This window comes from Thunnus albacares, chromosome 21, assembly GCF_914725855.1.
Source record: "Thunnus albacares chromosome 21, fThuAlb1.1, whole genome shotgun sequence".
Lineage (NCBI taxonomy): Eukaryota > Metazoa > Chordata > Actinopteri > Scombriformes > Scombridae > Thunnus > Thunnus albacares.
This window is the reverse complement of record NC_058126.1, coordinates 24410546-24430095: the sequence shown is the minus strand read 5'-3', so window position 1 is coordinate 24430095 and position 19550 is coordinate 24410546. Positions and strand designations below refer to the sequence as shown.

Here is a 19550-nt window from a genome sequence, read left to right as displayed (position 1 = left end):
CTGTCAAAACTTTCATTTACAGTTTCCACCACAGCATCAATGATCATTGACCGGGGCATGAGGGAGAGTGCACGGTTAAGGCATCCCAAATAACCATCCGACAGCAACTCTGACAAAACACTCAATACGGAGTGAAAAACGAGAGACAGCCGCAGAGTGAGACAGAGCAGGGAGAGTTAACAGACAGGTAATTAGAATAGTTATAGTTACAATTACAATAAGTTCTCCTTTTTTTTTTTTTTTAAGTCAAATGTCTTGCTTAACCATGTCATGTGATGCTACTTCAGTACACTTTAACAACAAATATTACCGGAACCACTACAGAAAATTGCAGATAAACATTTAATATCCAGGAATTCACATTATAGACACGTCCACTGACTATCCCTGTATCACACTGGCCACAATTTCACACATTGACCATACACAGTCCAGCTATATACTAGGTTTTGATCTAGTCTTGTTTCATACCGTCATACCTTCCTGACATTTACACTGGGATATATGGTATATGACCGTATCTGTGTCATTATCATTATTATTATTATTGTTGTAGCATGTATGACATTGTCTAACCTATAATGCTGTGTGTCTGATATGCACTTAGCCTTGTTGTTGGGTTTAAATACCTATGATCCATAGAATAATAAATAGATAGGAAATAAACGCCCTTCTTCCATAGACTCCTGCTGGAGGACCCAACGACTCTAGTTGCCGTGGTGAATACTGACACATCAGTTGGCTGAGTGGAGATGATGTGCGGGTGATGGTGGCAGACTGGCAGTTGAATATAATCATACTGCTTTTGTAGTTGGAGGAAGTCACTTCAGATGAAGTTATATGTGGCAATATTTACATGATTCCACATAAGGCTGTCAGGAAGGAATTTCCCTGCGGTGATTTAAGGTGGCTCAACAGCGCGGTATGCAATATTAGCGCCCCCCTTTGTTTCGTGTAAAAATCAAAGTTTGTTACTCTGATTATGTGTCGGCCGAATGGAGCAGCAGTACCTGACGAACACGGAAAACGCTTTAAATCATGTTGTGGCAGGAAACAATGTTGTCCCCTGGTCAGCTCACCCCGACGTGGGCTCTGTTAGGTTAGCTTGTTACCCTGGATGCTAGCTGCGGGAGGCTCACACGAGGCTCTGTGAAGCCCAGACCTGCCAACACTCCCGTTTTTCCTGACTCTCTCCCTTATTTTCACCCTCTCTCCTGCTCATTTTGTTGTTTCTCCTGGGAAACTCCCGTAATTTGCATGGCCTTCAACCTTTATTATGAGTAATCATCATATACAAGTTTTGTATGTTTGTCTGACGCTACCCAAGATGCCAGTTCACACATGACATACAATTTCAACCCATCTGTCACCACAACCCGATTCAAGGGGCGTGTGCACAGCTGCTCTCTGCACAGGCGGTCTTTCCTCCTGTCCTCTGTCCTCCTCCCTCAGCTGCTGATGTGATTCATTGCCTGCAAGTACTGCTGGTAGAGAGAGGGGGCTGGTTTGTCTGAGCCAGCAGCTGGTTTGTCTCAGCCTCTAACCATAACCTCCCGTATTTTGAAACCTAAATGTTGGTAGGTATGGTGGAGCCCCACAACCGAGAACCCAGAGCGCAAGAACCTGTGTGTGGCGGGCGTGATCCACCGGAGCCGATGGACAGGACCAGAGGAGCCACTGAACATTCAATACACAGCCATCGAAGTGTAAAACAAGAAGGGCCTAGTCTTGAAAAAAGGAAAAAAAAAACATATCAGTTGTGGCGGTTGCTTGATAAAATAGTGCCTTCTTTTCCCAGGTGTTAACTCTCAGACACAGTTTCCTCAGTCTGCTCAGTCTGCAGTGATAAATCAGGTGCAGTGGCAATATGTATGAATTTCTATTCTATCGTCCAATATTTTGCCCTTCTAAACAGGAACGTCTTACAATACATATTGCACGATCCCAAACAAGCAACTTTCAACTTTGCTGCTTTCTTTCCATTTTACCGCTGCAAAACCTCCGTGCAGCAAATAAGGAAAAACGCAAATCATCAGTTTAGCGCATAAAAATGGCTGCACATCGTAGTGAATATCCCGCTTAGTTGTTTAACTCAATAAAACTTTAACCATAGAAGCGGCAGAACAGGAAATACTGATATGAATTGTTCCAGTAACCTTTGAAGCATCATTTTAGAAGGCTTTGAAAAACAATGCTGCTGCTGTTCATGGTGCCAGATCAGATAAAACTCATATAGGATGTTTTCAAGGGCGACAATTATAAGACTATTGTAAGACTATTAAATAAACATTGCATATATAGTCTACAGACTTTATTACTTACCAGACAGAAAGACTAAAATGACATGATAATGCTGCTCTATCTGTGAAATAATGAAATAAACATGAATCACTTTTTTATCACTGAAATTATAGGTTTTACAGGCATCTATTGTTTTTACATCACTTACAATTTAGCACGTAGTCCATTTGATATTCTACAAGTTAGTGAGAAGCACCTTGATGGACAAAATTAAGTAAACAGTTACAAATGTGTTGAGATTGGAGCTAATTACTGTTACTACTATTGATATTAAAGACCTCAATGCTCATAATTCCTTACAGGTTAACATCTTTGTCTCAAAAAAATGAATAAATAAATATTTTCCATATTATTTTAGTCATAAAAAGTGACTAAGTGGCTACTCATCAATCTCATTTGATTTGCACACATTTCTGTTGTTACAGTATGTTATTAAACTGTGGGATTTTTTCCATGTTAAAATCCCCCTGAACTCAAAAATGTGATTTCGTTCTTGTTCCTTCACTTGGATGTTCTCTTCACTGTGCACAATTTCCACATTCATCTGCTGAAGAGGGAAAGTTTCTCAGTGCTTACCTTAAAGCTCAGACTAAGACGTAAGCAGGATTTGTGACATCACAACTACATTAGTTTGGAGCCAATCTTCAGTGGTCCAGTTCACTTTACACAAGTGTGATATGGAAACTTGAAACCTCTGTAGAAAAATTAACTTTTCAGAAGGAGTATATGTCATTTTATAGATTTTAACAAGGTAACTGAACTTTTTTTGTGTGGCAAAACATAGACAAAGAGTATTTTCTATACATCTTAGAACATGACTGGAGGGGATCTTTAAAGTCAAGCTCACATCATCTAAATTACTTACTAGTCTGATGTGAGATAGTGATAGCTTTAGAGAACGATTGTCTTGTACAGACTGGTACAATACTTAAAGGATGAGATTCCTTGAATAGGTGGAATTTGCTCATGTTTGTCAAAGTAATCCACTGGGAACACGGCTGACCTCATGAGAGGGTCCAATCATCCTCCGCTAGCTTGGACCGCACGTTTTCCATTTCTGGCCGAGGCTGATCATGTTTGCACTCACCAAGACAACTCAATACGCATTACACCGCACATACATCTTTGAAAGGATTTCACCCTCAATGTGCTTGATGAAGGACAAAGGTAACATTGATATTCTTTGCAATCTGCTGAATGTAATTATACACTGAATATTAGAACCGACCGACAGTCAAAGATGCGGAGGAACTCCCATGATAGAGACATACTGCGGTAAATCTCATGAATTACATTTGTTCAAGTTCAATAAAAATAATATTAACTTTAATCCACTGCTTGCAGCATTTTTATGTGATTAACTATTGTAACGGTGTAACTTGTGTGTAGATAAATGAGACAGTCCTGATGAAAACGAGTCTACAGTGTATTGCTTTCAGTCCTTCATCCTTGTTGTCCCTGATCTGTAGGTGTAGTTTTGATCCTACTAATGTGGCAAACCAGGATGATAATTGGGAAGTGATGGAATTAAAACTAAATAAATCTGTTATATTATTTAAAAAGCTGCCAGCCAGCTCAGAGAGAGAGAGAGAGAGTGCCAGAGCTGAGGAGTGTGCAGCTTGAAGACCCTCTGTAATAAGGTGAGTTTTAGGAAGCACTGGAGGAAGCCCTGCTTCTCACCAGGGATGAACATTTCTAAAATATAGCTGGGAGCCTGACCATGTAGAGCCTCAAACATTAAGGGTAAACTCTTAAAATCAATTTTAATTTTAAGGGTAGCCACTGAGGAGAGGCGAGAATGAGTGGAATGTGTATTTATCTCCTAGAATTATTTAAGAAGCAACATTTTGGGTATGCTGGAAGTAAGCGACTGACTTCTAGCTGAACCCTGAGAATTGCAACACTCAACAGCAAGATGAAGCGAAACCACAGGCTTCCTCGATATCTGTGATGACTGAAAAAAAACCTAATCTCGGCTGTGATCCTCAGCTGAAGGAAACCAGATTGCACAACCCTCATGGACTGGTTTTTATTATTATTATGGTGGAGTTCCTTTCAGTTGCTATATTGTAAGTATGAAACAAGTGGAGATGAATTAGGGGGATCTCAGATTTTGATTCATTGACCCTAACCCAAGCCCTGACCCTAACCCAGCTCCCCTGGACTTCTGTGCTGCTCTGACTTTACACCTCGCAGCCGCACTTTAAGTTCAATCAGATTCAACTTTGACCTTGTTTGTCATGAACTTTTGATGTGCAACCAATAAGATGAAAGTGACCTGTGCCCGATGAAAGGTTTATGCCGTGTCCCTGGTTTATACCAAGTATACCACCACCTTAAAACCTTAAAAGATTTAAGCACAACACAGCTCATCGTGATCATGTATTTAGGGTTAAATCCAATCAGAATATATCAGACAGGTAACTTACATTAATGGATGCATATAAGGTTCAAGGGTTAAGTGAGGCTGCATTAAAGGAAGGTTTTAACGGTTCCTTTGCACAAAATGATGATAGGATCTTTAATCAATACCAAAGTCTCAACCATTGTCTGGCTTGCTTTATTGAAAAACATATTTTCTTATTTTTCAGCTGTTGCATTATGTTAATAGTTAAATAAGTTCATATACCCCAAACGCAGTTTGTTTAGCTGTTCAGAGCCACGGGATTCTGAAAGTCAGACTTCCATTAGACCTGCAGGGTCAATCTACATAGTATCATTCTGAATAATACAGAAACAGGCAGCCTTTTGCAATGCAGAGTGCAAAGTTCAAACTTGCTCCTTTTAATTAGCTCCCAAGGCATCCTTGATAGGTTTAGGCATGATGTTTCACAAGTCCACAAGAACAGAGGTACAGACAAGAACACAGATTAGGAAAGGCCTTGGGTTGTCTCTTTTTTTTTTGGAGAGGGTGAGGGGGGGTCACAGAGCACTTGACTGCTCTATGACATCATGACAAAGCAAAAGTCTGTGTTTCATTTCTCTCAATGTCAACCAAACAATCCTCTAGTTTGGTTATTCACTGCTGTACTAGTGTGACTAGGTAGGTGACTCACAAACATGTCAAACTCATGAAAATGATTGCGGGCCAGGCTTTATCCTGGCAGTAAAAAGTCTGGCTACATGAGTATTTTGTGTTCCACAGTGCCCTCTTTATGTAACTCCCTCCCCTAGGACCTTACCTGAGCCGGGGTTGTGTTTAGCTGTATTGGATGTGTGAGAGGTGGAGGTGGAGGCCACCCTCTGGTCTGAACTCATGCTGTCCTGGCCCAGGGATGAGCTGGACTTTCTCGGCTTCTTGTCTGTCAGGTGCAGCGGGGAGCTCTTCTTGGGAGGCGGCAGTGGTCGTCGTGGCCTGGCCGTGACATTGACCTTCAGCCAGGCTTGGGCTTTGTACTCCACAATCTCGCCGTAGTTAGCTCGTGTCACCCGGCACTCGTACAAGCCTTCGTCACTTTTGCTGACTCTGGAGATCTGCAGCTTGTGTGAGATGTCGTTGCCCTGGACTTTCACTGTCTGTAAGAGTGATTATAAGAGACCATAGTGTCATAACACTGGAGTAAAAGTCGGACTCATGCATATTAACCTATACAGGGGTGGCATTGATTAATACAGTTGAGAAATATACTGTATTTCTTTGACCAGCGCTCTTTTAACTATATAATTACTCATTATGTCCTCTTCTTTTGCAATGGTTTTATGGCATTGGACTAGAGAATTAGCACCACCAACTTTATATTGATGAACCAACATCTTATATTCTCAAATGGAGACAATTCTTTGCATGCTTTTTGTTATTGCATCTTTTGTAGATTTTCTGGAAATTCTGTTTAAATGTGAGTAGTATTTGGATGGAAACCTGACTAGTGGTTCTCAACTGTGTGCCAGAAGTGTTTGCAGGTTGTTCTTCCATCCTGTGAATGGCCCTCACTGCTCCAGACTAACTTTTTATACTAGTTGTACAGAAGGTCATATATTTTGCTTGCTGGCTTGTGCACAAAATCTAGTTTGGGATGGGTCATATAGACACAATCTATCACAGTGCATGTAAATTTATGTAAGGATTTAAATATATATTGTCATAAAGTAAATTTTCTGCAATCTGCATCTTCTAAATCCAGTATTATTATAAAGCAGTCCTGATCATTGATCTGCAACACTGGATGAAATGGTCTAACACAACCAGCAATATTCAAGTGATAGCTACTTTAATAGAAACAATAAAGAAAAATCTCTGATGGTTGACGCATTTCAGTTGTCTCACTGTGTGTATGATCCTATTGCCCAAACTTAGTGATGTCACATAAAAGGATTGTGGCCTTTTAGAAAGGTTAGTTTATACTACTATAAATGGTCAAAACATTAGAGCAAAACTGTTAAAGTATTCCTCAATATCAGTAAAAATTCATGACTAAATAAGCAACAGTCAAACTTAAGGTTCATCATTACCTTCATTACCTAAAAACATCATTATTTAGGTACTATTTATTAAATGTTTAACAGTCAAAATCCCACAAACATGCAACCCCTAAAGGTCATCAGATTCAAATATTGCTAAATTCTAATTGGTGCACAAAAACTACTTGACATCACATTTTCGTGAATGAACTCCACCTGCTTCAAAACAATTGCGACGACAAAACTGCACAGACAGAAATCTCTCAGGTGAAATATGGTAGGAGAATTGAAAAAAATATATTTTCAGGGTCCTTTAAGCAGGTGTCATGTGTCAGCCATGTGTAGTCCTGACATGGGGTAAAATATTTATGGCTCAGCATTAAACTAAATGACTTGTTAAGATTTTGCAGTGATTGCCTCCTGACTGCTGCTGTGACTGTATGAAAAGAGCAGTGCAGGACTGTTCAAATGTGTAATACAGTAAATATCAAAATTGGGCCTGTATACTTATAAGTATTGTGTGTGTATTTACCACAGAAGAAACATGTGCTTCGTTAGCTTGTTATGCTGTTTGCATGTCATGTACAGTAGAATTGTATATCTGCGAACCTCCCAACATAGTTTTCGGTCTTTTACGAATAACAAAACAATTCCCAGAGAAACCTCTATATTGTCTAGCACAGCTCAGTGCTCCATATGAGTAGACATGGAGAATGGCTGTTAACTTGCTTGCATGCTACGTATGACGACGTCTGATAGAACCTTTTTAATTCCATATTTATTCAAGATTAGATCCACTTTACTGACTAAACCATTGAGCAAACCAAAGGCGCACTTATGTCTAGTTTAAAAGGGCTTTCTTTATCTGTGTCTCCTGTTGCTTTTAAATGGATATTCTAATTTCATACTTACAGTACTGTTCACACAGCAATGAGGGATTATTACCAACATTTACCTTACACACTGAAGTTCATTGTAGTGATTTTGCTGTACTTGATCTGAGACCTGTCACTCTGCACTACACATCATGGCTGTTGGACTATATTTAGACTCCAGTCAGGCAATCCTGGAGAGGACTGTGTGGTTCAGTGGGCAGTAGTGTTGAATGCTCCTCTGGGCACTGAGCACACATGCAGAGTGGTAGAGAAAAGGGGTGGAACAGTTGCTGGGGCATGAACGCAGGAAGGGAAGCACTCTGACACTAATAATACGCTGCCACTGATTTCGCTGATTAGCTCCTTTCTCTGGTTGAAGGTGTATTATTCCAGGAATCAGCTGCTGTTGTGTATGCTGGGAATGAAACGCTGCCAAGTTGGGTTTTTGAGAAGCACTGGGCTACAACCAGGGATCACGTATTCTGGGACTTACACTTATTTTCGTCCCCTCATCATCAGGATCAGGCTCTGGTATCATCTCCATCTGGGAACACAGAAAGAAAGAGCTTTAGCAAAGTGATAACAGCATGCTGAGTACAGTGCAGCTCTCAAAGAGCCACTCTGAGAAAATGTTCAAATGTGTATTTTATGCAAGTCAGACTCCCTAAATCCAGCTATGAGATTACTACGTCGACTCCCAAAAAAGGCATCGTCCACTGACAGCTATAAATCTTTCATCCCGACATCAACACACAGTTTACGGACCGAGCCACCGCATCGCCACTGTTCTGCCTTTAAAAATAAATGCACAAAGATTCAACTCTTGCCACTGTTTTTTTGATTTATTTTTAGATTCTTTGAGAGGTTCTGTTGAGAGAAATTAAAGGCAGCTCCCAGACGCTGAAGCGAATTGAGGGGAGAAACTGGTTCAAATCAGGATGCTGTGTGACAAACTAACAGCTTCCTGAGACAAATTATGCCTCAAAACCTCCATCAGTCTCTGCAGTAAAAATAATATTACCCATGAAAGCTTATGACAAATAATAAAATGTCAGGAGGCCTGGAATAGCTTCTTGGTAAAAAAAAAAGAAAAATTCAAAGCACAAAAAAAAAACACTGAAGAGCTCTGTAGCTCCTGGGCTGAAGAATTTGTCCATGTTTGAGCCCCAGTGGCATAATTCAAGCACGGTGGCAAACACTAAGCCTACAGCCTACATCATGGACTGGGCATTGATTTTAGAGGCTATAATTTATTTACACCACATCTGATGCCAAATGGATGTGTGCCCGGGAAAAAAAAAAAAAAAAAAGTCTGCTGACTACAAAGCTGAAGAGGAGCAAGAGTGGTGCAGCAGAAAAAGGCTTGGGAGGAGGAGAAGGACATGGTAGCTATTGGCTCCCTGGCCGAGACAAAAAAGGAAGGGCAGGAGAGGGATAAGATGGCTACTTATGAGCATTTGCAGGGGAGAGCGTTCCTTCAAGTGCTGTAATTACCTCGGAGAAACCAGCACTTTTCTCTGGAGGATGCTCAGCAGACAGGTGATTAATGAGCAGAATTAGGAGCCATGGCTTTTTTTTTCTGTCTGCATGTATGCATGACTCTTACATCTTGACTTCACAGTTGGACCTGGCATCCTCCATTGTATCGAAGAGACGTCTTTAACGGCGAGGCAGGATTAATTGCCCTCGGTCTTGGCGTCGGACTGTTTCAAGTCATCAATTTCAGCCTCCTTTTTTTTTTTTTTTTTACAAACTTCACAGTGGTTATACGAGCTGGCTGTGCAGTCTATATATGTCACCTGAGAAGGATAAAGTTAGAGTGCTTCACTGGAGGACAGCTGCTCTGCTTGTCTCCATGCAGTAGTTTGCTGCTGTATTTTTTGGAAAACATGGTCACAGTGACAAAGATAGAGAAGATGGAGGAAAACAGTTTAATTGCTTCTCACACATTTCATTATAGAAAATTCTCTAGGGCTATTAAAACTCTATTATTTCCAGCTTCGGCTTCCAGTATAGATTAATAATTTTGCAGTACAGAGAGAATAGTTTTGATTTTTTGTTTTAATTGAAATCCTTTACTGACTTATAAAATAATAAAATTGACTACATGTTTTTGCACGCTTATCTGGAGCTCTTATTTAGCTCGCTTAAGTCTGAGAAAATAACCAGATTGATGTCATCAGGGTGATGTCAGCTATTAATACGTGTGAGCAGCCACAGGGAAACCATACTGTCAGCTTATATCGGGGGAATAATGTAGAGCAGAGAATCGGCAAGGCAGAGTTTCAACTGTGAGCTAAACCTGTGTCCGTTCTTTTCTTGGTTTCCTGACAGTCTCCTTTAAGTTTTGACCACTCAGTGGTTTCACACTTTCATATAAAACTGCATCATTTTGCATCACCTTGTGAATCGCTGCCATCTGACATGATTGGCTCTAACAAGCGCACGATTACTTTCAAACCGACGCCTTTGTAGCCAGTGTAACACATCCAGTCTATTAACAACTTGGCCGTTAAAAAAAGTTTTTAATACAAGGTAGAGTTCCCCTTTGGCACCAAACATCCTTAACAGCCACTGAGCAGTCCGCCTCCACAGCTTTATTATTTGTATTATATGTATATTTTTAACTATTAACTATGTCCAGAATGGACATAGGAAGACATATACACTTGTATGGTCCTACCCCTTCTTCATAATTCAAACAATTAACTCAATATTTATCATATATACAACTAACAACCAACTACCCCAATGTGCAACATAAATATCCAAGCAGTGTCAATCAGATATAACTTAGACAGCAGGGGTGTGCCCGAATACAATTACATTATTCGGCAAAGCACAAATAATGAGTTTTATACAAATATTTGTTTCATGCAAATAGTTTAAAAATTATTTCTTTTTGGGAAGAAAAGTAAAGCTTTAGCTCAGTAGTGAGCGCAGTCATCGATGATCTGGGAGACTCCAGTTCGAGACCCAGTGTGGATGTAAAATTAAAAACGTCATAAAAACAAAAACAGGATTTTTAAGCCTCTTTCCACTTTTAATACAAATACAAATAATTTTGCTGCCTCAACAAGTACAGATACAAATACAAATACTGGACTCTCTGCGCATCCCTATGAGACGATTACCTCAACGTTCATCCTCATCACTATACCTCTTGAAAAACCATTTTTGGACATATTCTTGAATTGATATATATTTGGACTTTGCTTGAGTTCTGTGTGTAGCAGAACTGAAGTAGAAGCATACATTTGCATAAAATGGAAATATTCATGCAAAATACATGTACCTCATAACTCAATACTTGAGTTAATGTACTTATTTACATTATACCACTGGGATTAAGGAGGTTACTGGTTGCTAGGGATGCAGTCATTTACTCTGGTTTCTCTGACATGAACTGCTCATAGCAACACTAGCTAAGTGGGACAGTGCTTAAGGCTTTTTTTTTTTTTTTAGGATTTGGAACTTTCTCATTCCCACCACAGTTGGTGTATGAAAACAGAAGGTCAAATATTAAAACTATTTTTTTTTTTAAAGCTACTTTGCATCTTAAAAAATATCTAGATTGCAGCTTAGTTAACCCCTGTAGCCATTTTTTTGGATTAGGTGCATTCCTCCACCTTAAGTGAGGTTGCAGTGAGTGAGTCAAAGATATCCAGTAAATGAGCAAAACCTGACTAATTACATCAGCCAACATACCTTCAAACTTTGTGCGAGGGCTTAAAAATGACTCACATGAATTTGTCAGTGTAATGAATGAAAAACATATTAAATCCCAAAAAACGGAAGTAATTCTCAGGTTTACACAACTGCATGCAGACACCGAACACCTACAAGCAGGATCACGACCCACAGACTAATCATACACACCAGTATTTTAGGGCTGATATATCTGTGCTCTGACTCCAGGTCCAGCTGACTGTACTTTCCTTATTCACACAGTGAGAATAAATCCATGTCTGAGTTCACCTTTACCTTTCAAGCATTTTTCAAATATTTTATCTAAATTGCCTCTTTGAATTTGCAGGCAATAAGACAAAAAATGAGGCATTATTTTATGAGTGTGAACCCATTAGTCACCCAGCACTGTGCAAATGCAATTAAGGTAATTGTGATATAATGAATGTCCAATATCAATTCAGAATCCTGGCATTTATCATGCAATATTAAATACATTTATCTGCAACTAAGTTGTTCCCATGTGTCCTTAAATATTGTATAGTAGTAGCAGTAATATAGTATTATTGTAGTATGGTATAATATTGTATAGTAGAGTAGGGATATGCAGAGAGCTCAGTATTTGTATTTGTATCTGTATTTGTTGAGGCAGCAAAGTTATTTGTATTTGTATTTAAATGAAAATGGAAAGAGGCTTAAAAATCCTGTTTTTGTTTTTATCACACTTTTAATTTTAGAAAATTAAAGTGTTACAATAAGTGTTCATGAATAAACTACCTTATGAAGGAGGTCCCCACACCAGGTCTCAAACTGGCGTCTCCCAGATCATAGACGACTGCGCTGACTACTGAGCTAAAACTTTACTCATCGACTCATTGCAGACCACTACCTATTAATGCACCCATAACACAGAGACAGCACACCATGTAGAAGAACTTCAAAGGTAATTCTTGCTTTGCACTTTTCATTTATTGCCTATTTTTTACAATCTCACTTTGTGGAAAGGAAAAGGGGAACAACAGGTTATGGAGAGTTCCTTGGGACTTACCCCTGATAGATGTAACAGCGGAGCAGAGGAGAGAGACTGAGATAACGATGTAATCGACCTGCAAACTGGTATTTGACATGTTTTTTTTTTCCTCCCAAAAACAAATACTTTTTAAAATATTTGTATGAAACAAATATTCGTATAAAAACCACTATTTGTACTTTGTCGAATAATGTATTTGCATTCGGGCATACCCCTATAGTATAGTATATTATAGTAATAATAGTAGTAATAGTATTTTTTAGTTTAATAGTAAGTAGTAGTAGTTTAATAGGAATTAGTAGAAGTAATAGTTGTAATAGTCATCTACTAATCTGAAGGTTGGTGGTTTGATCTCCGGCTCCTCCAGTCCGCATGTTGAAGTGTCCTTGGGCAAGATACTGAACCCCAAATTTCTCCAGATGGATGCGCCAGCAGTGTGTGAGTGTGTGTGTGTGTGTGTGTGTATGGGTGAGTGAGCATTAGACACATTGTAAAGCGCTGTATCGCTCCTGATGAGCAGGTTGGCACCTTGCATGGCAGCCTCTGCCATCAGTGTGTGAATGTGTGTGTGAACGGGTGAATGTTGGCATGTAGTGTAAAGCCCTCTGAGTGGTCAGTAGACTAGAAAAGTGCTGTATAAATGCAGTCCATTTATCATAAATAGAACAGATAAAAAATGTTAAAGTATTAACGCTTTTTTAGAGAGCAATCACTCGCATTTAACTAATTCAACTATTGCCAAGACCGTCTTTTACTTATCTAAATGTGTACCTGACAAATGTTACCTGAAGTAAGTTTCGAGCCTGTGACAGCAATGTAAAAGTTTTCAATGACACTGTCAGAGTAAACCTCCATTAATTTTTCATTTATATTTCATTTCTGTCGCATGAATGCCTTCTGAGCCAAAGCTGCGGCCGCTTGCAAGTATCTCAGTTTCAATCGCTTGTCTCTTTATTGCAAAACTCCTCCACCATGACACGCTGCCATTCTTCATGCAAATCTCAAATTGACTTCTTGTAAAATGTGCTCCACAATTATTGCGCGTCAAAAAAAGGCTTCATTGAGTTCCTGAAACTAAATTAACGTCACACGAAGAGAAATGGTCATCATTTAAAATGAAATATAAACTAGACCACCCGGTGTTGGTGTGATTGTATTACGGCTCTTAATGTGACGGGATGAGATCTCATGTGAGAGCCCTGACCCGGATGATAGACATGCATGAGCAATGAAGTGCCCACTGAAAACACATTAATGAGACCAGATATTGAAATGATACTGCAGTTTATCCAGCAGTCATCAACACAAACACTCAGAGGAGGTTAAACTAAGGCCATGGACTTCATGTGACACATTATACCCCTATAATCTTATACTATGGTCGCAGTGTAAATGTGTCATTATGTGCTGTGGTGAAAAGCTTATCATCACCAGTTTGTATAATATGACACCTGCTAAGCTGAAATATAGGAAGACACATCAAAAAGACCTTTAAATTGTCATTAAAACATGATGATGATAGGAAGCAATAATATTTAAGTGCCAGATGCTTCTGTGATGTGACATTCACCAAAATCAGCCTTAAAACATATTTTTTGTATAGACTGTGAATGGTAGTGAATGCAGAATTAAAAATAAAATGTATAATGAAAATTATATTAGAATTAACCATGTTTATGACTCATTCATTATGTTGTTGCAATACAAAAAAAGTCTACCTTTAAAGGAAAGGGAAGCTCACAATCATGTAACTAAATAGTCAGTGATTATGTTGGTGGTCTTGCCATTTATCTCTTAGAAATATCATCAATCACTGTTAACTGGTCTTGTTTTTAAATTTTATCATGTATGTTTTGTGGCTCTGATATTTGATTTCAAAAGAATTTGGAAGTGATAAAGGTCTAAATAGAGAACACTGCTCTACCTGGGTGTCACATTTGTGATTGACAGACACAGTTTAAATTAGTGTTAAGAGAGGGCACCGTCCCAGTTTTAGTGAATGGGGTAGCCTACTACAGGAAAAAATGTTCTTTTGGCTGATTTATTTGACCCTCAGTGTCAAAGTGACAGTTTTTCCGAATAAATAGTCATTTGTCACCTACATATATTACAGTGAACACCCACTGGAAACAAACCAATATACCTTTCTCACAGAAGACATTTTAGTAGTCAGTAGAAAAAGCAAAGGTGTAAATAATAGTTAATGATACTTCCATTTATCTGTATCTGAATTCATTCATTCATCACTCCCTATATAATACTCCACAGTGAGCAGTGCATTGAGATTTTGGACTCTTCTGCTGCATTCACATCATATTCTTCAGACAGTAATTATAAGAAGGGGGAAAAAAACCCATCAAAGTCAGTTGTCTGGGATTTCTGACAGCTACAATATCTCTCACTTGGCAAAAAGAGCTGTATAAATGTAAATACGTAACTGAACAAAAGTAGCTAATTTAGGCTATTTATATGATGTGACTACAAGGCTAGCAGTAGCTAGCATCTTGGAATAGAGCTAAACACTCTCAGGTTGAAATATGAATATGAAATTTTCCCATTCTTCCCATTCTTTTGTAATCATCACCATTTTGCATCATCACTATATTTTTGAGGGCTAGTCTAAATTTCACACTTATAATTCAGACACTAAAGCACCCTATATAGTAGAATAATTGCACCTCCACCATTTTTCACCAATCAAAGTGTCAACGCTTACAAGATAGCTCGCTTGAAAATAAGCAACCTAGGACTTCATACAAGAATTTATGTGACTTTGTGCCAAGCATAACTTATTTTTTTGTTTGTACCTGTAATCTTGGAGGAATCCCAGAAACCACAAACATCTTCTCCACCTGCTAAAGGCTAAACTTCCTGACCCACCGCACCACTTCTTCTTCTGAAGCTACATCATAATATACCGCAAAGCTGACAGACAATTTTCTCCCTCATTTGCAAAAAGTAGAATACACTTTCCATCTTTCAGCCGCTGCCTTTCTTCATGCTGCTGGTCAACCCTATGTCACCTGCTATCCCATTATACCGAAATGAATCACTCTTGTGTCATACAATGTGAAAAGGGACAAATGGATTTTTATGACACATAATCCAGTCTCACTGTCAGCATTCAGCACAAACAAATTTCTCATTTTGTTAGGTTGAACTTGGGGAAGCTGCTTTCTTGTGTTTTCTTTAAGTCATGTTTGCTTATTGCCATAGCAACTTAAGACGTTTATTTGTTGTGTGTTGCTTTGAAATCATTTGCATTTGATTTTTAGCTTTTGTGTAATGTTATATACTTACACAGTACACCACGTTTATTTTTGTAAAGATACAGAAGAGAACATGACTCTTAATCAAGTTTCTAAAGTACCTACACAGCCATAATAACAGCTATTGTCTGTGTTCCCTGTACACCTGGATCCATTTTGTTATTTCCTGATATGTCTCTCTTGTTGTAAAACTGGCTTAATGTGCACAATGTGACATAATGTCAGGATATTTCCAGTGCAGCTTCAATGAGGTTTGATAACAGGGAATGTTTCAGAGATCTGAAGAACCATGTCTTGGTGTCAGTCTCTCAGAATCAAAGAGCGAGGGTCTCTTTGTAGAGCCGCCATTTGCTCTGATACTCAATAATGATAGAAGGAGAAATCCATCACGGACGAGGCCGAGATAACAGTTTCTCTACCCACGGCAGCAGAAAATAGACCAGCATCCAATGTAGCAATATGATGATATGTTTTGCGTAAGACAAATATAACCCACAACTGCATGTTCCCACTTCAGAGCTAATCATGTGTACGCCCTCTTTGATTGAAAGCAATGAGTTCACGGCCTCTCTCTCTGAGGGATGTTGATGAGGCATGTAGGACATTGTGAGCTGAAGTCATGGTAGACAACCTCTGACACATCGAACATCACAAATGGATGATGTTAACAATATAAGAGTATGGGTGGGGAGGTTTTTTTTTTTTTTTCTTGCTTCAACTGATGTTGATGCTGTGAAAGAAAACATCCGCAAAAATGCAGCACAGAAGCTAAAGTCAGAATATAAAAAAAGGTAGTTTGATTTGATTAATATGATACAAAGACAGCTGCCATAATTGTGGATAAACACAGAATAATCTCCCTCGTTCTATTATGGCTATAAAGAGATGGCAACTGACAGAAGACAACCAGGCTGAATTCCTGAGCTAACTAGATACACTGATACAGAGAGCAATTAAAACCAAGTATAGACAGTTCCTTACATCATCTTTTAGAATATACAGCCTCAAATTTTAAAAACATGACATGTCATCATCTTCATCAAGGAACAGCTTGTATAAAAGCACAACTTGTACATATGTATCCCAAATACACTGTGCAAGACAAGATGATAGCAATAGCAATGTTACAAGCAATGTAATATGTTTAAATATATATCGCATATTATCACTATTGTCCTTAGTCCACTGAAATACAATATGAAACATAACTGGCAGATCAGATAAATGCTCCACAGCCTTTTTATTTTAAAAAGTTAACTTAATTAATTTGTTAATTAATATTAAAGCATCTTACAGTCTACTGGCTGTATGAGAATAACAAAGTGAGGGGGAGGTGGAGTACTCCGCTGTGTTATGAACGTCATGTCTCCAGCAGTGGAGAGCAGCCTCTCTGCTGCTCCGTTAGCTCCGAGGAAAAACATCGTTGTCTAAGGCACTGAGCGGGTGCAAGGTTGTTGAAGTGAAACAGACTGAGCACTGACTTATTTTCTTCACCTCAGAGGTAGTTGAAGTTGTTTAATTCTGCAGTGTGATCATTTTTTTGTGAATCGATGCAGAATCGTCCACATCCGCGTCAGGATGCATCTCAGAATAGATTTTTTCCCCCCACCCCTAGTTTTGGGCAGAGGTTGCACTGTCCCCAGTAATCAGAGTAAAGTGGCTGATGGCCCCAACCATCAATACTATCATTGTTACTGCAAATAACATCTGCTGATGATGATAGTGTGACACAATCAAAAACTCTAGAGCAGCTACATAATGGGCCTCATGCTGAGATTGTTTTGTCAAGTACTGTTTCTCTCCTGATCTAAATCATTACTATGTTTAAATGGATATTCCAGCAATTTTGTTTTTCACTTCTATAAAATTGGGGGACTTGCAAGACAAAGATTTTTAAAAAGAATGGTGAAAATCAAAGCAGCAGAAACCAAAATATCCTGACTTTTAGTCTCTGTTCCCAAAACATTGGATCCTTATACTCCCTATTATGCAACCCAATAGCATCTTTTTGTTAGACTCTCCCTGATTTATAAATGCCCAAGTCTTTCAAACTTCACATGCCTAGTTTGTGAGACATGTCAGCCCAAGCTGAGATAACCCTGATGACATCATCATTTTGTCAGACTTAAGAAAGCTCCTCCCAAGCCACAGAGCACATTATACAATTTCACTAATTTCACAGGCTGAGTAAAACTCCATGTCACCAATAAACTGATCTTAATGTGTAAAATCTGTGGGAAGTAGGGGTGTCCCGAATACAAATACATTATTCAGCAAAGCACAAATAGTAGGTTTTATACGAATATTTGTTTCATACAAATATTTTAAAAAATATTTGTTGGGGGTGTTCCCCAGAGATAAAGCTGAGCTACTGACACATGCAAAGTGCTCCAAAGGGACTCTCCATAACCTGTTGTTCCCCTTCTCCTTTCCACAAAGTTAGGTTGTAAAAAATAGTCAATAATTGCCTTTGAAGTTCCTCCCTACATGTTGCATGGTGTGCTGTCTCTGTGTTATGGGTGTACAAATAGGTAGAGGTCTGTCTGCAAAGAGGCGATGAGTAAAGTTTTAGCTCAGTAATCAGCGCAGTTGTCTATGAGATCATAGACGACTGCGCTGATTACTGTGACTCCAGTTCAATACCTGGTGTGGGGACCTCCTTCGTAAGGTAGTTTATTCATGAATTATTATTATAACACTTTAATTTTCTAAAATTAAAAGCGTAATAAAAACAAAAACAGGATTTTTAAACCTCTTTCTACTTTTATTCAAATACAAATACAGATACAAATAGTTTTGCTGCCTCAACAAATACAGATATAAATACAAATACTGGGATATCTGCACATCCCTAGTGGGAAGACCCTCTAAATTTGGCTTTGGTCAATCATTTATATATTCTATATTTATATATATTACAAGTATTTGCAGTATTGCCTTGAATTTACAAACATGATTGTAAATGTTTGTTTAGTTTTTAATGAAAAGTCATCGGTCACCATGTCAATCCAGGGTAATATTGCAAATACTCATAATAATAGTGTAATTATTTCAACAAATATGCAATGGACTGTATATATTTCAGTTATATATTTTTTAGACTTTGATACATTTATCATACTCAGTTTGTTATTAGAAAACCCTGGGTTCCATGGCAATTTATGTTGGAATTTTCTTGAGCAAGACATTTACCATGTTTTTAGAACATTATTACAAATTCATCAGACTTTTTGGGTTGTGCAGTTACATCATTCTGTTCAGTAAACCTTTAAAACTAAGCTACTTGACATGCTTACCATTGAAACTTCACTAAAACATGCCTCATGCCAGGGGAGATTTGTCTGCTTCTAACTTGAAGGAAGCCACTTAAAAAGCTCTGTTTTTTTAAAAACCACAGTGATCGCTAGGGGTTTAGGGGTCTAACATACTTAAGCGCTAAGCACATAAGTGCTACAGATGGCTCAATTTCTTCCATTCCAGAGCACCAGCATACCAAAGAGAAACCTTTACATTTCTGCTCCTAGATCTAGAAAGGTTTCGGTCTGCTGCACTTACTCTACCAATGTGAGACTCAACTTCTCTTACCTTCTCTGAACAACTGGGAAATCTTCCATGTAAAATCCTATCAACTGTATAAAGTTGGACTTGATATGCTCTTTGCTCAACTAAAAACCGTGGTAGCTCTCTTAAAATACACGACTCCTGTGATACAGCCCAAAGCACAACTCTCACCAGTTAGTTTGCTTCAGGTCATTCAAATTGTGAAATACACATCAACAAATCCAGACGGCAATAGAGGAGTAAGTTCTGCATGTTTAAGACACCAACAAATTGACAGTGTATTGATACTCAATGACACATCTCCAATTATGATGGATGTGTCTGCTGTTTTGGTGCCATTGAGTTCCAATTACAGCTAGGACGACTTAATCGTATCTGATAATGAATATTAATATTATCGAATTATGAATGTTGCCTGCATATCAAATC

General features: G+C 38.6%; 1 protein-coding gene and 1 long non-coding RNA gene across 2 annotated transcripts in view; one reads left to right on the top strand and one right to left on the bottom strand.

The window, feature by feature from the left end:
* Window positions 1-2595, top strand: part of LOC122972611 — a 28039-nt gene extending 25444 nt beyond the window's left edge. Inside the window, exons 2-3 of the long non-coding RNA XR_006399786.1 lie at window positions 23-187; window positions 1582-2595. This is a non-coding gene — a long non-coding RNA (uncharacterized LOC122972611). The remainder of the gene's footprint in view (window positions 1-22; window positions 188-1581) is intronic.
* Window positions 1-19550, bottom strand: part of vstm2a (V-set and transmembrane domain containing 2A) — an 84665-nt gene that overhangs the window by 12778 nt on the left and 52337 nt on the right. Inside the window, exons 3-4 of the mRNA XM_044339847.1 lie at window positions 8068-8118; window positions 5484-5817 (exon numbers count right to left, since the gene is read on the bottom strand). Coding sequence (XP_044195782.1) covers window positions 5484-5817; window positions 8068-8118 — 385 coding nt within the window. The remainder of the gene's footprint in view (window positions 1-5483; window positions 5818-8067; window positions 8119-19550) is intronic.